Raw genomic sequence first — 20,231 nt, forward strand, 5'->3', positions numbered from 1 at the left:
CATGTAAACCAAGTGTGGCTTCTTCAATAACCACGGTTAATGCAACCATGTCAACAAGCCACTACAACAGGGGTCGGCAACCTTAAACACTCAAAGAGCAACAAAGGCCCTAACCAGAAGCCCCCCGTTCAATTCTGTAGCCAACCAGAAGTCCAGTTCTCCCACCATAAAGTCTTCTCCTAGCGCGACATCCTTTTTCCTCTACCTATCCTAACCAAAAGCCCTATCAATTGTGGAGTTGACTGGTGACAGGGAGCCGCAGCAGAGGGTTGAAAGAGCCACATGCGGCTCCAGAGCCACAGATTGCCGATCCCTGCACTACAAGATAGTCAAAGATGCTTTAATCCTTTGATATAGTGCAATCACTTTAGCAAGTGAGGGAATTTACATGAAAGATGGTGGAACGTGTCAGGTTTTCATTGCAAATGCTCAGAATCATATTTTTTTCTGCTGATCTTCTTCCTATCTTTGCCATTTGACTTTCTCCTGTTGAGTGACTCTCAAGTGAATTTTTTTCCCTTCAATTAGGAGTTGCTGTTCTAGGGGCAACAAACAGGTTATAACAGTGTGAAATTCATTTTATTTTACTACTGGTTCTGTAGGCGTGGAGTGGTGGGCGTGGTGGGCGTGGCAGGGGAAGGATATTGCAAAATCTCCATTCCCACCCCACTCCAGGAGAAGGATACTGCAAAATCTTCATTCCCACCCCACTCCTGGGAGAAGGATATTGCAAAATCTCCATTCCCACCCCACTCTGGGGCCAGCCAGAAGTGGTATTTGCCAGTTCTCCGAACTACTCAAAATTTCCGCTACCGGTTCTCCAGAACCAATCAGGACCTCCTGGGTTTCACCCTTGGGTTACAAATAAAATTAGAAAAAGAGATTGCATATTTTTTTACTTTGCTTCAACAATTTTTTTTTTTTTAATTTGATTTATATGCCGCCCTTCTCTGGAGACTCAGGGCAGCTTACAGTGCGTTAAGCAACAGCCTTCATACTTTTGTATATTTTATACAAAGTCAGCTTATTGCCCCCACAAACTGGGTCCTCAATTTACCTACCTTAGAAAGGATGGAAGGCTGAGTCAACCTTGAGCCTGGCGAGATTCGATCTTACTTTAATTGCAGACAGCTGGTGTTAAATTACAGTGCTTCTGTCTGTTGAGCTAAACTAGGCACAATAATATGTTTTTACTAAAACAACCCTGTTGTTGGGTTAGCCAAGTCTTCTCATGCTTCCTTAGCATCTTCTTTACATAACCCATGACCTTGAAAAGAAACATCCAAACTGGTTGGTCCATCTCTTGTTTCTGTTTTCAGAATCCCACTTATTTCGCATTGCTGCCCTTGCCCTACGTTTTGGAAATGTCAGGTTTTCTCAGACTAGTTTAGCATTCTGACCAAGGTGACCGTCTTCCTTTGAGAAAGTTCTTCTGCATGTTAATTAGACTCTCCTTTGGCCGGGTCTGAAGTCCTTGCCAAAGAAGTCATTTAGCTACAAGATTAAAATTCTTTTTAGAACCCCTTTTTTATGGTCTCCCTGATGTATTTCTGATTATACATTGTTTTATCCTTGGGGAGAGCAGGAATAGTTTATTATGTTCAGTATTTTTCTTATTTATTGCTGACCTGGGATTGCCCTTCAAAAAGCATGAGTGGTTATCGGTCATTTGCAATGGCTATCAACTGTACTTCACAGACAACAGTAGAAAGAATCTGTACATTTAAGGGTCACCTATATTTTGATGAGGAACATGGTGGTTCAGTGGCTAAGACACTGAGCTTGTCGATCAGAAGGTCGGCAGTTCAGCGGTTCGAATCCCTAGTGCCGCGTAATGGGGTGAGCTCCCGTTCCTTGTCCCAGCTTCTGCCAACCTAGCAGTTCGAAAGCAGGTAAAACTGCAAGTAGAAAAATAGGAATCACCTTTGGTGGGAAAGTAACAGCGTTCCATGCGCCTTCGGCGTTGAGTCATGACCACCACATGACCACGGAGATGTCTTCGGACAGCGCTGGCTCTTCGGCTTTGAAATGGAGATGAGCACTGTCCCCTAGAGTCGGGAACGACTAGCACGCATATGCAGGGGAACCTTTACCTTATATTTTTATGAACTTGAGCTGTTGCACATCTGTTATCCAAATCTATGGGCGTTATGTACAGGGTCTTTTCCATGGTGGCCCCAAAGAGGTTTCATTGCTTAGCTCTGGCTTTTAAGCAAGACTTGGAATCCCAGCTTTCAAGTGATTGGAAGAATGAGTAACCCTCAGATTATTTCTATTCTCACCACGGCTTAAATTGTCTTTAAATAACTGTGCTCCTGGGTCTTGATGTTTTTTCATTATTACTTTAATCATTTGGATTTCTTAGACATTTTAGTTTTACGCATTCAAGTTTTAGGGGGTGATGGCTTAGGGGTCCCCTATGGTAATTTCTTTCTTCTTCTTCAAATAGTTTAGAAAAAGTGGTTTTTGGAAAAACCGTTAAAGACGAATAGGTTGCCAACCTAATCCTATTTTCATCTCTAACATGCTGAAGGGGAAATAATTCAGTCTAACAACTTGCGTATAACTGAGGGTCTTATATGGAATATGCAAGCAAATGAGCAGAATCCTTATTGGCTTGGGATAATGTCTAAGTCTAGGACATCGGAACTTGCCAAGTTTCAGAAGGCGGCTGTTGGCACAAATGATGACCAAGAACAGACGCAGCCGTAAAATGAGAGAAACATAATAGGTTACACATTACACTAAGAGGCAGACAAGCTTTTGATAGTTATAGCCACAGTGGGTTTATTTCTTTTTGACACAGGAGGGTGGAACATGCCACTAGGGTTTTTTTTCAACTAATCTGGCCTGCCGTTATCTGTGAATTTGGCCAACAAAATCCTATAAGGAAGTGAAATTGGAAGGCAAACCTCCCTTGTGTCAAACTCAAGTGCTGATGACAATGCAACACAGAATTAACAGAATAACAGAGTTGGAAGGGACCTTGGAGGTCTTCAAATCCAACTCCCTGTTCAAACAGGAGACCCTATACCTGTGATGGCGAAACTATGGCACATGTGCCACAGGTAGCACATGGAGCCATGTTGCCTGGCACGCCAGCTCAGCTCCAGCGCGCATGTGCATGCCAGCCAGCTGATCTTCGGGCCTTCTGGGCCCACCAGAAGTCGAGAAACAGGCTTTCTTAGAGAGGCTCTGGAGGCTGGGGACAGCAAAAAATGTCACTTCCTGTCCAACCGGAAATTGGGAAATGGGCCATTTCGGGCCTCCGGAGGGCCTCTGAGGGGATGGGGAAGGCTGTTTTCGCCCTCCCCAGATGCATAGAGAGAATCTGGAGCCAGGTGAGAAAGAAAAACGGGCCTACCGGGCCATCGTGTGCCAGGAGCAGGGGGGAGGGGGGTCACATGCGTGGGGCTGGGCGCATAGAATTATGGGTGTGGGCATGCGCGCAAGTGAACCTCCCCCCCCCTTCCTGGCACGCGATGGCAAAAAGGTTAGCCATCACTGCCCTATACCATTCCAGAGAAGTGCCTGCCAAGTCTCTTTTTAAAAACCTCCAGTGGTGGAGTACTTACAGTTTACAGCTTCTGAAGTACTCCACCTTCTCACTGTTAGGAAATTTCTCCTTAGTTCTAAGTTACTTCTCTCCTTGATTAGTTTCCATCCACTCTTTCTTGCCTAGACATACCCAATTCCCGTTATTGTTTTCTCAGTTGCAACGGAGAAGTCATTGACACCTTCCAAGATGGTCTCCTGTCCAAGTATTGCCCAGATTTTTCAAGGTCAGCCAAGGTTAACTGTATCTTTTCACCTTTTTGTCTCTTTTAGGTAATATTATTGGTTCCGGCATCTTTATTTCACCCAAAGGAGTTCTTGAGCATTCTGGGTCAGTGGGACTCGCACTCATAATATGGATACTTGGAGGTGGGATCTCAGCACTTGGGTCCCTCTGTTACGCTGAATTAGGAGTTACCATCCCTAAATCAGGAGGCGACTACTCCTACGTCACTGAGATTTTCGGTGGATTAGCTGGGTAAGTGTGACTTCAGGATAAGGATGGATAGTAATTTTGTCACGAAGGTTTAAAATCACAGCCGTGCATTTTATTTCATTAGTTCTTCCCACTGAGCAGGTCTGAGCCACAACATGCCAGTGAAGTGTAATATTTCTCATATCAAACTAGGAACTGATTTGGGATTGAATCCTCATGTGACCTTGGAACCCACTGGTTGCGTCAAACATCCCCTTCCAAAACAATCTCTTTTCATTTGTTGTCGTAGGAACAAAATTAGGGAAGACCTTGCCCACACCAATTCACAATTATTATGAAATAAATACATTGCGGTGTCTTATATTGTGTCCTCTGTTGATTTCCTTATTAGTTTCAAATATGTAGAAGAAAAGCTGGCAAAGCTGGGAAGAGGTGGAGTTAAGTGAGTCATCAGCCTGGAGTCATTACGTTCCCACAAACGGTCCAAGTCCAGCCCCTCTTGAATTCCATTGACCTTACCTGGCACAAATTTACTACTGAACTTTAATTGACTAGATTCTAGGGCCGTGATGGCGAACCTATGGCGCATGTGTGCACACCTCCCACCAGCCAGCTGATTTTCAGGTCTGTGGCATGGGGGTGGGGTACATGTGGCAGGTGCACACGCATGTGCATGGGGGGTTACATGTGGATGTTACATGTGGCAGGGGGAGCGCAGGTGGGAAGTGATGCACCCCCCCCGGTGCCCCCCATGCCCCCTCATAGCACGCCCTCTGTGGTGCGCCCCCCTGCCGCGTGACCCCGCCATGGCCCATTTTTGGTCCCAGGAGGCTCCAGAGAGGCCTGCTAGGCCCAAAATGGGCCATGGGGGGTTCACACGTGCATATGGGGGGGGCGTGGGAGTGTGGGGGGGTTGCAAGTGCATGCGTGAGGGTGGGGCACATGGGGACATAGCATTATGGGTGTGGGCACACACACACGCAACCCCCCCCCACATGCTCCCCATGCTTTTGGCATACGATGGCAAAAAGGTTAGCCACCACTAGGGCAGGGATCAGCAACCTTAAGCACTGAAAGAGCCACAAAGGTCCTAACCAGAAGCCCCCCATTCAATTCTGGAGCCGACCAGAAGTCCGGTTCCCCCACCATAGAGTCTCGTCCTAGCATGGTGTCCTTTTTCCTCTATCTGTCCTAACCGAAAGCCCTATCAATTGTGTAGCCGGCTGGTGACAGGGAGCCACAGCAGAGGGATGAAAGAGCCACATGTGGCTCCAGAGCAGCGGGTTGCTGACTTCTATTCTAGGGTATAGGCTTGAGCAATAAATTTTCCGAATTGCAATTTAACAGTCCTGATTCTTTGTGTCTGACAATATGGCAAAAAGCTGGCGCGCCTCTACTCATCTGTAAGAGGGAGCAGCGATATTTGAACCATTCCCCCTCGTCTTTCAAACTTAAATTCCAATTTCACGGCAACTTTTTGAGGGACCCCAGGATCAGGGCTCTCCAACTGAGGACCCAAGCTTTAAACCCAACTTATTCTGGCCTATGGTTCAGTAGCATCCCCAGCCATCCATTTTTAAAAGAAGAACATTTATTGAATTGCTATCTGATGGACTGTGCAAGATTGCTACAACAGAGTAGGTTTTGTGCAGACAAGCAGAAAACATCTGCATAAAGATTGGATTTTGGGAGGAAGGGAGGGCAGGTCTGTGCTGATAGATAAGCGGCACCTAACTTGTATTTATAGGGGCACAATAAGCCAGATTGCCTTTGGGGGGGAAATTGCTTGCGAGCTCTGGGATTAAATGACAGACGCAACAAAAAAGGAAGATTTTATTCCTGCAACATCTGATAAATTCCAAAGCTCAGACCTGTCTAGAAATCAACGTTTATTGCAGCCGAGGAAGGGACCGAATCAAGAGTTTTAAATGGAGATATATAAAGCTGAAATCTGCGGCATTTGAAAATTCAGCTTTATGGAGGAATTAACTCCAGCAAAACATAATTCAAATGGGAGATCCCTTAATCTTGCCTTTCTTTACAGGGCTGTGTTTTTATTGCAGTGCAAGACTCAAATCTATTTTCAGCAAGAGCTACAGTTGCTCTTGGGGTACGCGAGCGTTTTCTCCCAGTTAAATGGGCTTTGCAGGTTTTTAAACGCTTCAGAAATATAAATCATCTTTTCAAAACTCGAAAGAAGTGTTACAGAGAAACATAGGCCCTAATAAAAGGTGGAGAAAACTTTTCCATTTGATTTGTAACTGTGCTCAGAAAATGCGTAACTTGGGGGCAACTATGTTAATGTTACGAGACTCAGATCCAGGTTCAAGGAATAATAAACGAGAAAACCTGATGGTCTATTTATTATTCATGGGTTACTGCCTCTGAATAAGGACGTTCCACTAATACTGACAGATTTATCCTCTGTGAAAATGCCTCATGTGTTTGTTGTTGTTAACAGCCTACTAACAGCCTACATTTTACAGAATAACACATTTATTATTTATTTATTTATTTATTTATTTATTTATTTATTTATTTATTTATTTATTTATTTATTTATTTATTTTGTCGCATTTCTAGGCCGCCCAACTCCCAAGGGACTCTGGGCGGCTTACAACAGAGAATAAAACAATGCAACAATATCCCATACAAAAGTTAAAAGAAGACATTCAAACACTAAAACGTTAAAACGCATACACTCCAATTTGATGAATCCAATGAATGAAGGTGAATATATGTGCCCCAGGGACGCGGTGGCTAAGACGCTGAGCTTGTCGATCGAAAGGTCAGCAGTTCAGCAGTTCGAATCCCTAGTGCCGCGTAATGGGGTGAGCTCCCATTACTTGTCCCAGCTTCTGCCAACCTAGCAGTTCAAAAGCACGTAAAAAATGCAAGTAGAAAAATAAGAATCACCTTTGGTGGGAAGGTAACAGCTTTCCGTGCGCCTTTGGCATTTAGTCATGCCGGCCACATGACCACGGAAATATGTTCGGACAGCGCTGGCTCTTCAGCTTTGAAATGGAGATGAGCCCCGCCCCCTAGAGGCGGGAACGACTAGCACATAGGTGCGAGGGAACCTTTACCTTTATATGTGTCCCAGGATTGTTGCAGGATCCAATCTGGGACCAGAGATTTATCTTCCGAGCTTTCAGAATTGTTTTGGAGCCCATCCTCAGAGAACTTCTGTTAGCCGCTAGAGAGACGTTCTGTGAAGATGGGCTCCAGCACAAGTCTGAAGGGACCTTGGAGGACTTCCAGTCCAACCTCCTGCCCAAGCAAGAAACCCTGTATCATTTCAAACAATCTTACATTAGCAAAGTCCCAAAGCGAAATGCAGGATATTTTTTTTTCCTGCGATGGAGAATGGAAGGAATAGTTTAACCATGGTCCACTTTTCGGGTGTCCATTAGAGCAAATGTGGCAACAATTGGAAATGTAGGAATTTCTTATCAATAACCATAGGCATGTAAGCTATCCAGAGAAATGATCCAATTGCAACAGCGGGCAGAGAGAAAGGAGCAGAGGTGGATTTCAGCAGGTTCTGACCAGTTCTGGAGAACCGGTAGCGGAAATTTTGAGTAGTTCGGAGAACCAATAAATACCACCTCTGATTGGCCCCGCCCCCATCTATTCCCTGCCTCCCGAGCCCCAGCTGATCGGGAGGAAATGGGGATTTTGCAGTAACCTTCCCCTGGAGTGGGGTGGGAATGGAGATTTTACAGTATCCTTCCCCAGCCACACCCACCAAGCCATGCCATGCCACGCCCACCAAACCATACCCACAGGACCAGTAGTAAAAAAATTTGAAACCTCCCACTGGAAAGGAGGTCAAGGGGTCGCTGCAGACTCCACTGGCCAACATATACAAATTAATAATAATAATAATTGCAGCTTCAAAGCCCTGCCCTACAATACCTCTCCCATTGGCCTCCCAGTCCAGTGGTCCCCAGTGGCTAACCCCTGTTACTCACTCCTTGCAAATGATCTTTTCTGATGTCTTTTGACAACATGTCCCTCACATGTTGCTCGGCCGTGTTGTTTTTCAGTAGCCTTATGGAGCATTCAAAATCCCCCATTTAATCACGCCAGTGGGAAAAGCAGTCTCAGGTGTGAAGAATCAGGACAATACGATGCCAAGTTGCAGTGAAGAAGATGTATTGCTCAACCCTATACATAAAAATCTAGTCGATTAAATTCAACACTGAACTGATGCTAGATAAGAGTCGGTGGAATTCGAGAGGACTTGGACTTTGACTCTTTGTGGGAACGTAAGGACTCCAGGCTGCTGACTCGCTTAACTCTGCCTCCTGGTTTTGACTGCCCTTCTCCTTCAGACAGTGGGTTGAAATCAAATGAGAAACAGGATCCCCCTCTACTCCTTTCCTCTCAATCTCTCTCTATAATACTTGGCCCATACATGCTGTTCTGTCCAGCAGTCTAGTCTCAACGAGATATCTTAAATTGTTTCTATTGGTTGCAGATTTCTGCTGCTATGGAGCGCAGTCCTTATCATGTACCCAACCAGTCTGGCTGTTATTGCATTGACTTTTTCTAATTATGTGCTACAACCAGTCTTTCCCAATTGCATCCCACCCTACAAAGCTTCACGAGTCCTTTCCATGGTGTGTTTGTGTAAGTATGGATTTATTACTGGTTTTCTTTATCTTGTAAGGCTATGATTGGGCTCAGGGCTATCTAAGGAACCTACTTGCCTCGGAGTTGGTTTATTGTCAGGGTTCCAAGTAATACATCCATAATAAATAGAGCTCCGAGGCAAGTAGTAGGCAAGTAAGAGCCTTGATAGTACAGTGGTCTACGCACCCTGTTATTAACACAGCTGCCTGCAATTTCTGCAGGGTTCGAATCTCGCCAAGGCTCAAGGTTGACTCAGCCTTCCATCCTTTCTAAGGTAGGTGAAATGAGGACCCAGTTTGTGGGGGCAAAAAGCTGACTTTGTATAAAATATACAAAAGAATGAAGGCTATTGCTTAACGCATTGTAAGCCGCCCTGAGTCTCTGGAGAAGGGCGGCATATAAATAAATAAATAAATAAATAAATAAAGTAGGGTCCTCAAAGAATTGTTTTGCTGAACATATCATATTGGCATAAGCTGATGAAAACCGACTCTGAATATTCCAGCGGTTTTCACCTAATTAAAAGTAAAGGTTTTCCCCTTTTCCAAGCACTTAGTCACATGGCCCAATCAAAGTCCCATCCAGTTGCAAAGGCAACATCGCTCCTTCTCTCCCCGGCCACCTATGGGAATATCCTTGGTTTCCAGGAGAAAGTATTTTGTCTTGGCTACGAAACCCCTCTATCTCTATTCTCCCCTCCCTATCACTCAGCTCCAGTGTGGTAAGACCGAGGTCTCAAAATGGCCTCGGTCAGGTCAGCTTCAGGATTGACAAGCCCCGTCTTTCTCTGAAATGGGGAAGCAAAACACACCTCCACCTGTCGGTATACAGGTAGTCCTGGACTCACAACCACAACTGGGACAAAAATTTCCATTGCTAAGCCACATGGTTGTTTAGTGGAGTTGCAAAGCCCAGTTTTGCATTATTATTATTTTTTTTTGCCACGATTGTTAAATGAATCATTGCAATTGCTAATCGCACTGTCTTTAAGCAAATCAGATTTCCTCACCTTGAAGCTTGCCTGTCAGAAGATGGCTGGAAAGGTTGCAGATGGTGGTCACGTCACCTGGGGATGTTGCAGCCACTGTAAATACATGCCAGTTGCCAAGCACCCAAATTTTGATCTTATGACCTTGGGAATGTTGCAACACTGCAACAGTCATAATGCAATTCCTGGCCATAAGTCACATTTTCAGTGCCTTGTAACTTCAAGATGGTTGCTAAAGGAATGGTTGTAAGTTGAAGACAACCTGTACAGGGGTGGGTTCTACTTACTTTTACTACCGGTTTGCAACGGGGCTGTGAAAATGTCTCATGTGTTTATTGTTGTTAACAGCCTACTACGTTACTGGCCTTCACCATCACATTTTACAGAATAACACATGAATGAAGGTGAATATATGTGTCCTAGCGGTGGCTCAGTGGCTAAGACACTGAGCTTGTCGATCGAAAGGTCGAATCCCTAGTGCCATGTAATGGGGTGAGCTCCCGTTATTTGTCCCAGCTTCTGCCAACCTAGCAGTTCGAAAGCACGTAAAAAAAATGCAAGTAGAAAAATAGGTACCACCTTTGGTGGGGAGGTAACAGTGTTTCAACCCTGTAGTTGCAACTGCCATCTTGACTTTTTTTTAACTCCTCCCTACAGATACCCCTGCTTTTTTTACTTTCCATTTTGAAGAACTGAACTCTGCTTTCTGATCTCTAGCACTGTTGACTTGGGTGAACAGCTCCAGCGTTCGGTGGGCCACACGCATCCAGGACATCTTCACAGCAGGAAAACTCTTGGCTTTGGGTCTTATCATAACGGTTGGCTTTGTACAAATCTTCAAAGGTACTGATAGGAAAAAACCCCTGTGTTTAAATGGTCTTCTGCATAAAATCCAATACTTTTTAGAAAACTTTCGCATCCCACTGTTTTTCAAGTGAGTGATATTTGAAAACATCTGTGATAAGCTTCATGGTGGGCTCCAACGCCTACCTTGTGCAGTGAGTGTCAGGTGTAATCAGGGGTGGGCTGCTGGGGGTTCGCAGGGGTTAGGGAGAACCTCTAGGTAAGATTCTGTGCAGTTCGGAGAATCCCCAAATCCCACTCCTGGCTGAGCTCCAAGGTCCCTTCCAACTCTGTTACTATTACTGGTCTTAACCGGAAGCCCCCTGTTCAATTCTGGAGTCGACCGGAAGTCCAGTTCCCCCACCATAGAGTCTCCTCCTAGTGCAGTGTCCTTTTTCCTTACCTGTCCTCCTAACCAAAAGCCCCATCAATTGTGGAGCTGAAAGGAAGACCCGCCCCTTGCCATAGAGTTTCCTCCTGGCATGCCATGCTTCCCCCCTCCCCAACCAGAAGCTCCTCTCAAAATTGTGGTGCCAACCAGCGATAGGGAGCTGCAGCAGAGGGATGAAAGAGCCACATGTGGCTCCAGAGCCGCGGGTTGCTTACCCCTGGGATTGCTGAAGCTCCATCATGTGAATCCTATCCTTTTTTTTTTCATGTGATATACATTAGAAAGAGATGGGATTTCAATCACGCAGGACCAGCTGCCATCTTGACTTTTTTTTGACCCTACAGTACATGATGTGTTTGTGTGAACTGACGATGCCCTCACTGAAGTCTGCTCTCCTTGTAGAAAACTATGAAGCATTAATACCAAGCAATGCATTCAGCTTCTGGATGACCCCGTCTGTGGGACATTTGGCACTAGCCTTTCTCCAAGGTTCCTTTGCATTCAGTGGGTGGAATTTCCTAAATTACGTGACAGAAGAACTGGTTGATCCACGCCGGTAAGTGTTCCTATGCACTTTGACCAAGGTTTGGAGGGAGGTCAAGGTGTTGTCCTACAGTTCCATTGGATCCCAGTGATCAGTTTCCTTATTGTTTGAGGAAAGAAGATGTGGTGATACAATAGGAAAAAAAGGGAAAAGGTAGATAAGGTGGGAAGGCTTAGAACAGGGGTGTCCGACCTTGGCAACGTGGCTGGCTGGGGAATTCTGGGAGTTGGAAGTCCACAGATCTTAAAGCTGGGAGTTGAAATCCACCGTCTGTCAACTCGCAAAGCATCCCTGGCCTGCTCTCGAGTTGCCATAGGCAAGGCGGGTGGGAAACCGACAAAACAGCAAGGCAGCCAAATAGAGGAGCACATTCCAGACATATCTCTCTCAAGGCTGTCTCCCAGGGTTACCCACAGCAGCCGGAGGGTAGTGATCTCTACAACCCGCAAATTTGTGATTGATGACACACCCTGAGGGGAGGGGGGAAACAGGGTCATGATTGAGGTGTAAATTACATGGGGTCAGAGTTGGCTTCACTTGGAACATGCCGGCATGGAGCTCCTAATAAATTACTGGATTTCTTTTGAAGCTTGGCTCGAGACTCATGATTTAATTAGGGCATCCACCGGAACCCTGAAACCGTCCACATTAAAGTCTGGGAGTTGAAGTCCACCGTTGCTGAGACTGGACATCCCTGGCTTAGAAGAATAGTTCAGTACGGAGTTACACTGCTCAGAACAGTGCTAACGTCTGTCAAGGCAAATGTTCAGCATCTGGGTTTTCAATCTTCATTACACTTAATGAGAGTAGCATCTTAAAACTACCCAATTTTCAAGCTTCTAGGGAATGTGATCAACCATGGTAAAATGTTTACTGATTTTACCTGCTGTTAGCCATCCACTGAGCTACAGCAACATTAGAAAGAAGAGATAGGAATTGTTCTATAAGAATGCCAATCTGTGCTCTCGCTGTTCACCCTTTTTCTGCATGTACATGCGTGGATGTGATTTGGCCTAACGTTCACACAACTTACCATTGCATACGTTTCGTTCACATTCTACCTAATTTCCCTATTGACCATAGTCCATGTCCATGTTGGGTTTTTGCTTTTTGGGTCTTGCTTATCAATGCTTATCAAATTCCCCCCACCCTTTTTTGTTTTGGAAATTAGGAATCTACCCCGCGCCATATTTATCTCCATTCCCCTGGTGACTTTTGTATACACCTTCACCAATATTGCCTATTTCACGGCCATGTCACCCCAAGAACTCCTGTCTTCCAATGCTGTGGCGGTAGTAAGTAAAACATACCCCAGAATTTGACTTTTGAGTTTGGGATTCCTTTGAAAAAAAATGATTCATTTTTTTGCTTTCTGTTTGGTGCGTTGCAATTTATGTTTCGTTTCCATCCCTCCTCCTGCCTTTTGTTGCTTTAGACATTTGGTGAGAAGTTACTGGGCTATTTTTCCTGGGTTATGCCAGTGTCTGTGGCATTGTCTACATTTGGAGGAATAAATGGATACCTTTTTACCTCCTCAAGGTTAGATGAAGTACGATTTATTTATTTGTTTGCTTATTTTTTTCCTGAGCATCTCTTTTTTTATTATTATTATTTCTTTATTTTGGGAAGAAGGAGGAGAAACATCATTGCTTTCCTAGCGGGAATGTTCTGGTGTGTTTCATGCTGAACAAAGTTTTGGGACATGGCGCTATTTAATAGACTTAGCTGGCCATGCAAATGGTTCTGTTCTCCCATGAAGTTGCAAGTAGTCTCCGTGGAGCTAATTCTGCAGTTAAGATGTTAGGACAATATGAACAGTGCTTGGTTGCCCCTGGTTTGGACCGGTTCGCAAGAACCGGTAGTAAAATCAGTGGGAGGCTCCGCCCACTGACCCGGATGTCATCATAGGTGATCTGCGCAGAATATTAATCAGGGGTGGGTTCTACTTACCTTTACTACCGGTTCGCATCACGCCCATGCGCGCGCTCTTCTGCACACGTGCAGATCACCTATGATGACATCCGGGTCAGTGGGCGGAGCCTCCCGCCGGTTTTACTACCAGTTCTTGTGAACCGGTCCAAATGGGGTCAACCAACCACCGATATGAATGTAAGATTGGATGTGCTGTCCTGATAGGGAGTTTTGAGCTGTTTTAGAAAGAAAAATAGACAAATTTAAGGAGGATAAGATTGTCATCAGCAAGTAATCAGCACAGTGTAAGCAGGCTGAGAATAGCGATATATATAGTATCAGAGATAATATATATTACCAGTTGGCTGTAATTGGGTTAACATGATCAGGGCAGTGGTACTGTTTGTGTGAACTGTTCGGAGCAAAATCTTGGGGGCAACTGTTGGGATCAGCACATTTGATTAGTCCCAGAGGTCCTTTTTTCAAGAGGCAATTAGTCTTTCTGGTTTTTCTTTGAAGGCATTTCACTTCTCATCCAAGAAGCTTCTTCAGCTCTGACTGGATGGTGGGGAATGGCAGGATTTCTTCTTTTAGAATGCAAATGACCAGCTGTCTGCCAGGAGTATAAATCCTCCATCTTGGATGAGAAGCGAAACGTCTTCAAAGAAAAACCAGAAAGACTAATTGCCTCTTGAAAAAAGGACCTCTGGGACTAATCAAATGTGCTGATCCCAACAGTTGCCCTTTTTGAAAAAGCACCTTTGGGACAACCATGAGCTGGATGACTGACCATCTCCATAGACATGTTTAATTAGATTTTAATTTTGTTCGGCTCCACTTCTTTTGAAAACGCTTTTTCGTTTTTGCATTTCATTTTATTAAATTTGTATACCGCCCTACTCCCGAAGGACTCAGGGCGGTGAACAGGCACAAAATAAAACACATAAATACAAAAGTTAAGACATGATTAAAACCCAATTAAATAATTTTTGCCCGAGACAATTTAAAACTCCCAATAATTTAAAACGAATTAAAATTTGAGTTTAAAAATTTAAAAGAAGGGGAAAAAATTAGGCCAGGCCAGCCTGCTAGAATAGGAGTGTCTTCAAAGCACGGCGGAAAGTGTGCAGATCCGGGATCCTCCGTATCTCTGGGGGGAGCTCATTCCAGATAGTAGGTGCCCCCACAGAGAAGGCCCTCCCCCTAGGGGCCGCCAGTCGACATTGTTTGGCTGACGGCACCTGGAGGAGCCCCTCTCTATGAGAGCGTACCGGCCGGTGGGAGGCTGTTTGTGGTAGTAGGCAGTCCCGTAAGTAGCTTAGTGTAACAAGACAGAATATTAATCTTATGGGGCCTCCAGATCAGGCCTGAGTGATGGCATGTACATCGTATCGTGTCACCCCCTTATGTGGATTTTATGTCAATCGTGTCATATGACATCATGGTGGTTTTTAATAGATGCTCGTGACTGAACATTCAAATCCCATTCATTCTTGGGGAGCTTGGATTTTGGACTAACCATTCTCAATAGATATTGTATCAGGGAGTTTGTGAAGACAGGGGAAGGGATCCAGGAATTCAACAACTTGGGAGAAATGTCACATAATTGAGAAGCGTCTTAGAAATCATTGATTTTTCTTCTCCTCCTAACTCGAAACAGTGGAGTGGCCATCCAAAGCTGAAATCCGCCACACCTGGAAAGTACCAGAATGTGGGAAGACAAATGTCCCTCTAAACAGAACCCTGAGGTGTGAAATACCTATTTTTGTCACTTGCCACTCTTAAGTAACAAACTGAATCTTTTTTTCCCCCTCTCCAAGTGTTAAATATTCCCCATTGGGTTTCTGTATCTTCCGCCATCAGAAGAAAGTTAAATGATGTATTTGTTTGAAAGGGGCTAAAATAAAACAGGCTTAGGAGAGATTTTTTTTTCCCTTCTCTTTCTGTTTTTTAGGCTGTGTTTCTCTGGCGCCCGAGAAGGTCACCTGCCGAGTCTCCTGGCCATGATCCATGTCAAACATTGCACCCCAATTCCAGCTCTCCTCGTCTGCGTAGGTGTTTCCATTCCTGTAGGATCGATTAACGTAGCCAATAGAAAGGCTATTGGTTTAATTGAATACCAATCAAACGCCAGTGTTGGAATTCAATTTTTTTTTACTACTGGTTCTGTGGGCGTGTCTTGGTGGGCATGGCAGGGGAAGGATATTGCAAAATCTCCATTCCCTCCCCACTCTGGGGCCAGCCAGAGGCGGTATTTGCCGGTTCTCTGAACTACTCAAAATGTCCGCTACCGGTTCTCCAGAATCAGTCAGAACCTGCTGAATTTCACCCCTGTCAAATACAGTTTGGAATATCAGCCATGCTGAGCTCAGTGGTAGCCAAAGCAGGAGTGAAATGCAGTGGAGATTGGGGCTGGTTTGCCGAACCGGTAGCAACTGCTGGCTGACCATGCCCCCAAACCGATCTGTGGCCCGCAGTCTTGCCATGCTTCCCTGCCTTCCATATGGCTTTCCCGGCATCCTTGTGGCCAGTTTGCAAAGGCAGGCAAACAGAAGGCCACGTGATAGGCAGGCAAGCATGGCAGGGCTGCGGGGAAGGGAGCTAGCAGCCTACTCCACCTCATCAGAGGCTTTTTTTTTTTTTTACTTTTAAAAGCATTTTTTCTACAACCTTCGGCTGAAAAAATGCTTTTAAAAGTTAAAAAAAAAGCCTCTGATGATCACGCGGCTCAGCTAGGATCTCAGAGGCTTTTAAAAGCATTTTTTTTCTAAAGAAAAGAGGTTGTAGGGAAAAAAATGCCTTCAAAAGCCTCTGGCAATCCCAGCTGACTTGCCTGATCATCAGAGGCTTCTAAAAGCATTTTTTTCTGCAACCTCTTAAGGTTGTAGAAAAAATGCTTTTAAAAGTTTTTTTTAAAAAAAAAGTTGGCCATGCCCACCCAGTCACATTAACCCCACAAGCCACACCCACAAAATAAGCCACGCCCACAGAACTGGTAGTAAAAAAGTTTAAAACCCACCCCCTGCACCGTTCGCTTTCTTCAGCCACAGCAGGCAACGGTGTGCGTTTAAGAGTCCTGGTGGCGCAGCATACTAAAGCACTGTTATTAACAGTGTTATTAACACCAGCTGCCTGCAATTACTGCAAGTTCAAATCTCCCCAGGCTCAAGGTTGACTCAGCCTTCCATCCTTTCTAAGGTAGGTAAAATGAGGACCCAGTTTGTGGGGGCAATAAGCTGACTTTGTATAAATATCCAAAAGTATGAAGGCTATTGCTTAACGCATTGTAAGCCGCCCTGAGTCTCTGGAGAAGGGCGGCATATAAATCAAATTAAAAAAAAAAGAAGAAGGAGAACCTCTTGTGCGGGCACGATGCAAACCAGTAGTAAAAGTAAGTAGAACCCCCCCCTGCCCCTAATCCTTATATTGTGTGCCCACTCCTCCTTAGAAGTCTGCATTTTTGACCCGAGGAAGTTTTTGCCTTTGTTTCTTCCAGAAATTCTCAATTTAAAGAATACGCTCCCTCCTTTTTCTCTTCCCCCCCCGCCCCCCACCTCCCCAGTGCCTAACTACTGTGGTCATCATGCTGGTTGGAGACACCTACACGTTGATTAACTATGTGTCCTTCATCAACTACCTCTGCTACGGAGTGACAATAATAGGCCTGCTTGTGCTACGATGGAAGAAGCCACAGCTCTTCAGACCCATCAAGGTGAAAAATAGTGGGGCAGTCTGGTTTTAAATTCTGCTCTTTCGTCTCTACTGGTTGTCCTTGACTTACAAAGATTAGTTTAGCGACCGTTTTGACGTTAGAGTGGCATTGAAAAAAAGCGACGTGCAACCAGTTATGTTTATAACCCTCAGTTATTAAACAGCTTGGAGGCTCTGATGTCAGATTACACCACCTTCACCTGCCAGATCATTAGGTATGCCCATGAATTAAGAAAAGATAGAGATGATCTTATGTTCTTGACCCTAGTGAGCTTTAAAAGATTAGGACAGGGGTCAGCAACCTGCGGCTCTGGAGCTGCATGTGGCTCTTTCACCCCTCTGCTGCGGCTCCCTGTCACTCAAAATATGCGTCACAATCGCCAATGTGCGACACCTGCCGGCACGCAATTTATTGAGTTTTTCAGCCCCCGGTAGGCCAACCGTGGATAAATCCAAGAAAAGAAAAGTTTCAGAAGAAAATAAAACATTTAATTCAACTTCATATGCTAGTTTTGTGGCTGCTCAGGAAATAGTCAGGCACGGGAAGGGTTTTGTGGCTCCCAGTGTTTTCTTTTCTGTGGGAAACGGGTCCAAATGGCTCTTTGAGTGTTTAAAGTTGCAGACCTCTGGATTAGGACTACAGCAATGGTGAAATTAAAAAATTTCCAGTTCTGTGGGCATGGCTTATTGGGGGGAGGTCATGTGACTGGGAGGGCGTGGCCAACTCGACATCACTCACATCGAGAGGCTCCTCACCAGCCCCTCCCCTCCCAGCCACTCCTTGTCGCGAATGGCAGGAAAATGGGGAGAGGAATATTTCTGCCTACCATCCTTCTCTCAGTCTGTGCTGAGATTGAGGAATGGATGACAGGCAGGAAAATCCCCTTCCCCATTTTCCTGCCTTTCACAAAAATGGCTCCAATCCAGCTGCTTCCCCACCCCCACCCCACTCCCTCCTGGGGACTACCTTAAAGGGACAGGCTGCAGCAGCTCCGTTCTGAATGGAGGGAGAAAAGTTAGCATTCTCTCTGCTGCATTTAACATTGAATTCTGTGGAATATCGAGCGGCCGGAAGAGGTGAGCGGTGACCAGCCGGGCATGGGTGGGGCTAACGAGAGGTGATTACTACCGGTTCGGCGAACTGATGCCAATAATCCTTAGCGGTTCATCCGAACCGGTCCGGACCAGTAGGATTTCATCCCTGGTCTACAGTCTCCACCATCTCCAGATCTACATGCCCATGGCCATCATGGATCATGGTGTGGTGTTGTCCAAGAAGTGTGGCATTTGGATTAGCCCAGGCAGAAGCTCCTGCTAATCTATCTGAGTGATGGATGGTCCAATGTTGTCTATCAGCACGAAGGGAATTAGGGCAGAAACGACAAGTCTCTGTACCCTTCCAATATTTTCTTTCCTCTTAGGTAAACCTCCTCGTTCCAATCACTTACCTGATCTTTTGGGCCTTTCTCTTAATCTTCAGTTTGTATTCTGAGCCAGTGGTCTGTGGCATTGGACTGATTATCATCTTAACTGGAGTGCCAGTGTTTTTTCTTGGCGTGTACTGGAAAAACAAACCAAAGTGTGTAAATAGAATAACAGGTAAGGAAAAAAAAATTAAAAACAACCTTGGAAGCAGCCTCCAGTATATCCATTGATTACAAGATAATCCGCTCATTAACTCAAGGTTGGTTGCCCAGGTGCTTCTTCAGCAGTGGTGGGTTGCCCCCATTTCGAACCGGTTCGCAAGAACCGGTAGTAAAACCGGCGGGAGGCCCCGCCCACTGCCCCAGATGTCATCATCGGTGATCTGCACATGCGCAAAAGCAAGGCGCGCGCAATCCCGTTGTGAACCGGTAGTAAAGGTAAGTAGAACCCACCCCTGTTCCTCAGGTGACTCGCACTATTACAGATATGCAGAAATCTGCCTTAGACAAGGTCAGAAAGGAAAAAACCATCTCATTACCTGGTTAACCTAATCAGAGAAGTTTCTAAACTGATGAAAGATCTCCTTATTAAGAGTTAGGGTCTTTCAAAGTTCACATTCACATTGTGGCAACATCTGTCCAAAAGCTAGTTTTGAGGAGAATGGTGGAAGAGAGAGAGAGAGAGGGAAAGAGGGAGGGAGGTCTCCATTTCTTGCATAATCCAGAATAATCTGGAAAAAAACCAAAATGCTGGATTAAAATTTGGGCCAGGCCCAAATGTCTAACGTTACGTTCTAGGCCAGGGGTCACCAACCTGCAGCTCTGGAGCCGGATGTGGCTCTTTCACCCCTCTGCTGCGGCTCCCTGTCACTCAAAATATGCGTCACAATCGCCAATGTGCGACACCCGCTTGGCACGCAATTTATTGAGCTTTTCAACCCCCGGTAGGCCAACCGTGGATAAATCCAAGAATAGAAAAGTTTTGGAAGAAAACAGAATGTTTAAGTCAACTACATATGCTAGTTTTGTGGCCGCTCAAGAAATAGGCAGGGACGGGAAGGATTTTGTGGCTCCCAGTGTTTTCTTTTCTGTGGGAAATGTTCCAAATGGCTCTTTGAGAGTTTAAGGTTGCAGACACCTGTTCTAGGCACAGGACTGAACTCTTGGGTCTTCTGTATGCAAGGCAGATGTTGAAAAGAAGGACTAGGGGAGGCATGATAACAGTGTTCCGATATTTCAGGGGCTGCCACAAAGAAGAGGGGGTCAAGCTATTCTCCAAAGCACCTGAGGGTAGAACAAGAAGCAATGGAAGGAAACTAATCAAGGAGAGAAGCAACTTAGAACTAAGGAGAAATTTCCTGACAGAACAATTAATCAGTGGAACAACTTGCCTCCGGAAGTTTTGAATGCTCCAACACTGGAAGTTTTTAAGAAGATGTTGGATAACCATTTGTCTGAAGTGGTGTAGGGTTTCCTGCCTAAGCATGGGGTTGGACTAGAAGACCTCCAAGGTCCCTCCCAACTGTCATGCTTTTATTCTTCTGCTGAGTTCAAATGCCTTCCCAGTGAATAATGCCCACTCTGGTCTCAAAACTAGTATGATAACCTAGCTCTATGATCTTTTTTTTTTTCAGAATCTTTAACCCACTGGGGCCAGAAGATCTGTTTCGTTGTCTACCCTCAGAAGGAATCTCCTGAAGACGATCTACCTTTCACCGATTATCCCTCTCAAGAAGTCAAAAGACCTTAAAAAAAAAAAAACAATGATACTTTTTACAGAATAAGTAGAT

At 45.1% G+C, this 20,231-nt stretch overlaps 1 protein-coding gene across 1 annotated transcript in view; it reads left to right on the forward strand.

Moving 5' to 3' along the window:
- Positions 1-20,231, forward strand: part of SLC7A10 (solute carrier family 7 member 10) — a 33,136-nt gene extending 12,905 nt beyond the window's left edge. The window contains exons 2-11 of the mRNA XM_070952676.1: positions 3,829-4,033; positions 8,475-8,626; positions 10,335-10,460; positions 11,254-11,407; positions 12,567-12,690; positions 12,831-12,934; positions 15,261-15,357; positions 16,869-17,018; positions 18,439-18,616; positions 20,076-20,231. Coding sequence (XP_070808777.1) covers positions 3,829-4,033; positions 8,475-8,626; positions 10,335-10,460; positions 11,254-11,407; positions 12,567-12,690; positions 12,831-12,934; positions 15,261-15,357; positions 16,869-17,018; positions 18,439-18,616; positions 20,076-20,191 — 1,406 coding nt within the window. The 3' untranslated portion in view covers positions 20,192-20,231. The remainder of the gene's footprint in view (positions 1-3,828; positions 4,034-8,474; positions 8,627-10,334; positions 10,461-11,253; positions 11,408-12,566; positions 12,691-12,830; positions 12,935-15,260; positions 15,358-16,868; positions 17,019-18,438; positions 18,617-20,075) is intronic.

The sequence above is a fragment of the Pituophis catenifer genome, unplaced genomic scaffold (assembly GCF_029215685.1).
Source record: "Pituophis catenifer annectens isolate HBS135680 unplaced genomic scaffold, rPitCat1.0.hap2 SCAF_13, whole genome shotgun sequence".
In the NCBI taxonomy this organism is placed as follows: Eukaryota; Metazoa; Chordata; class Lepidosauria; order Squamata; family Colubridae; genus Pituophis; species Pituophis catenifer.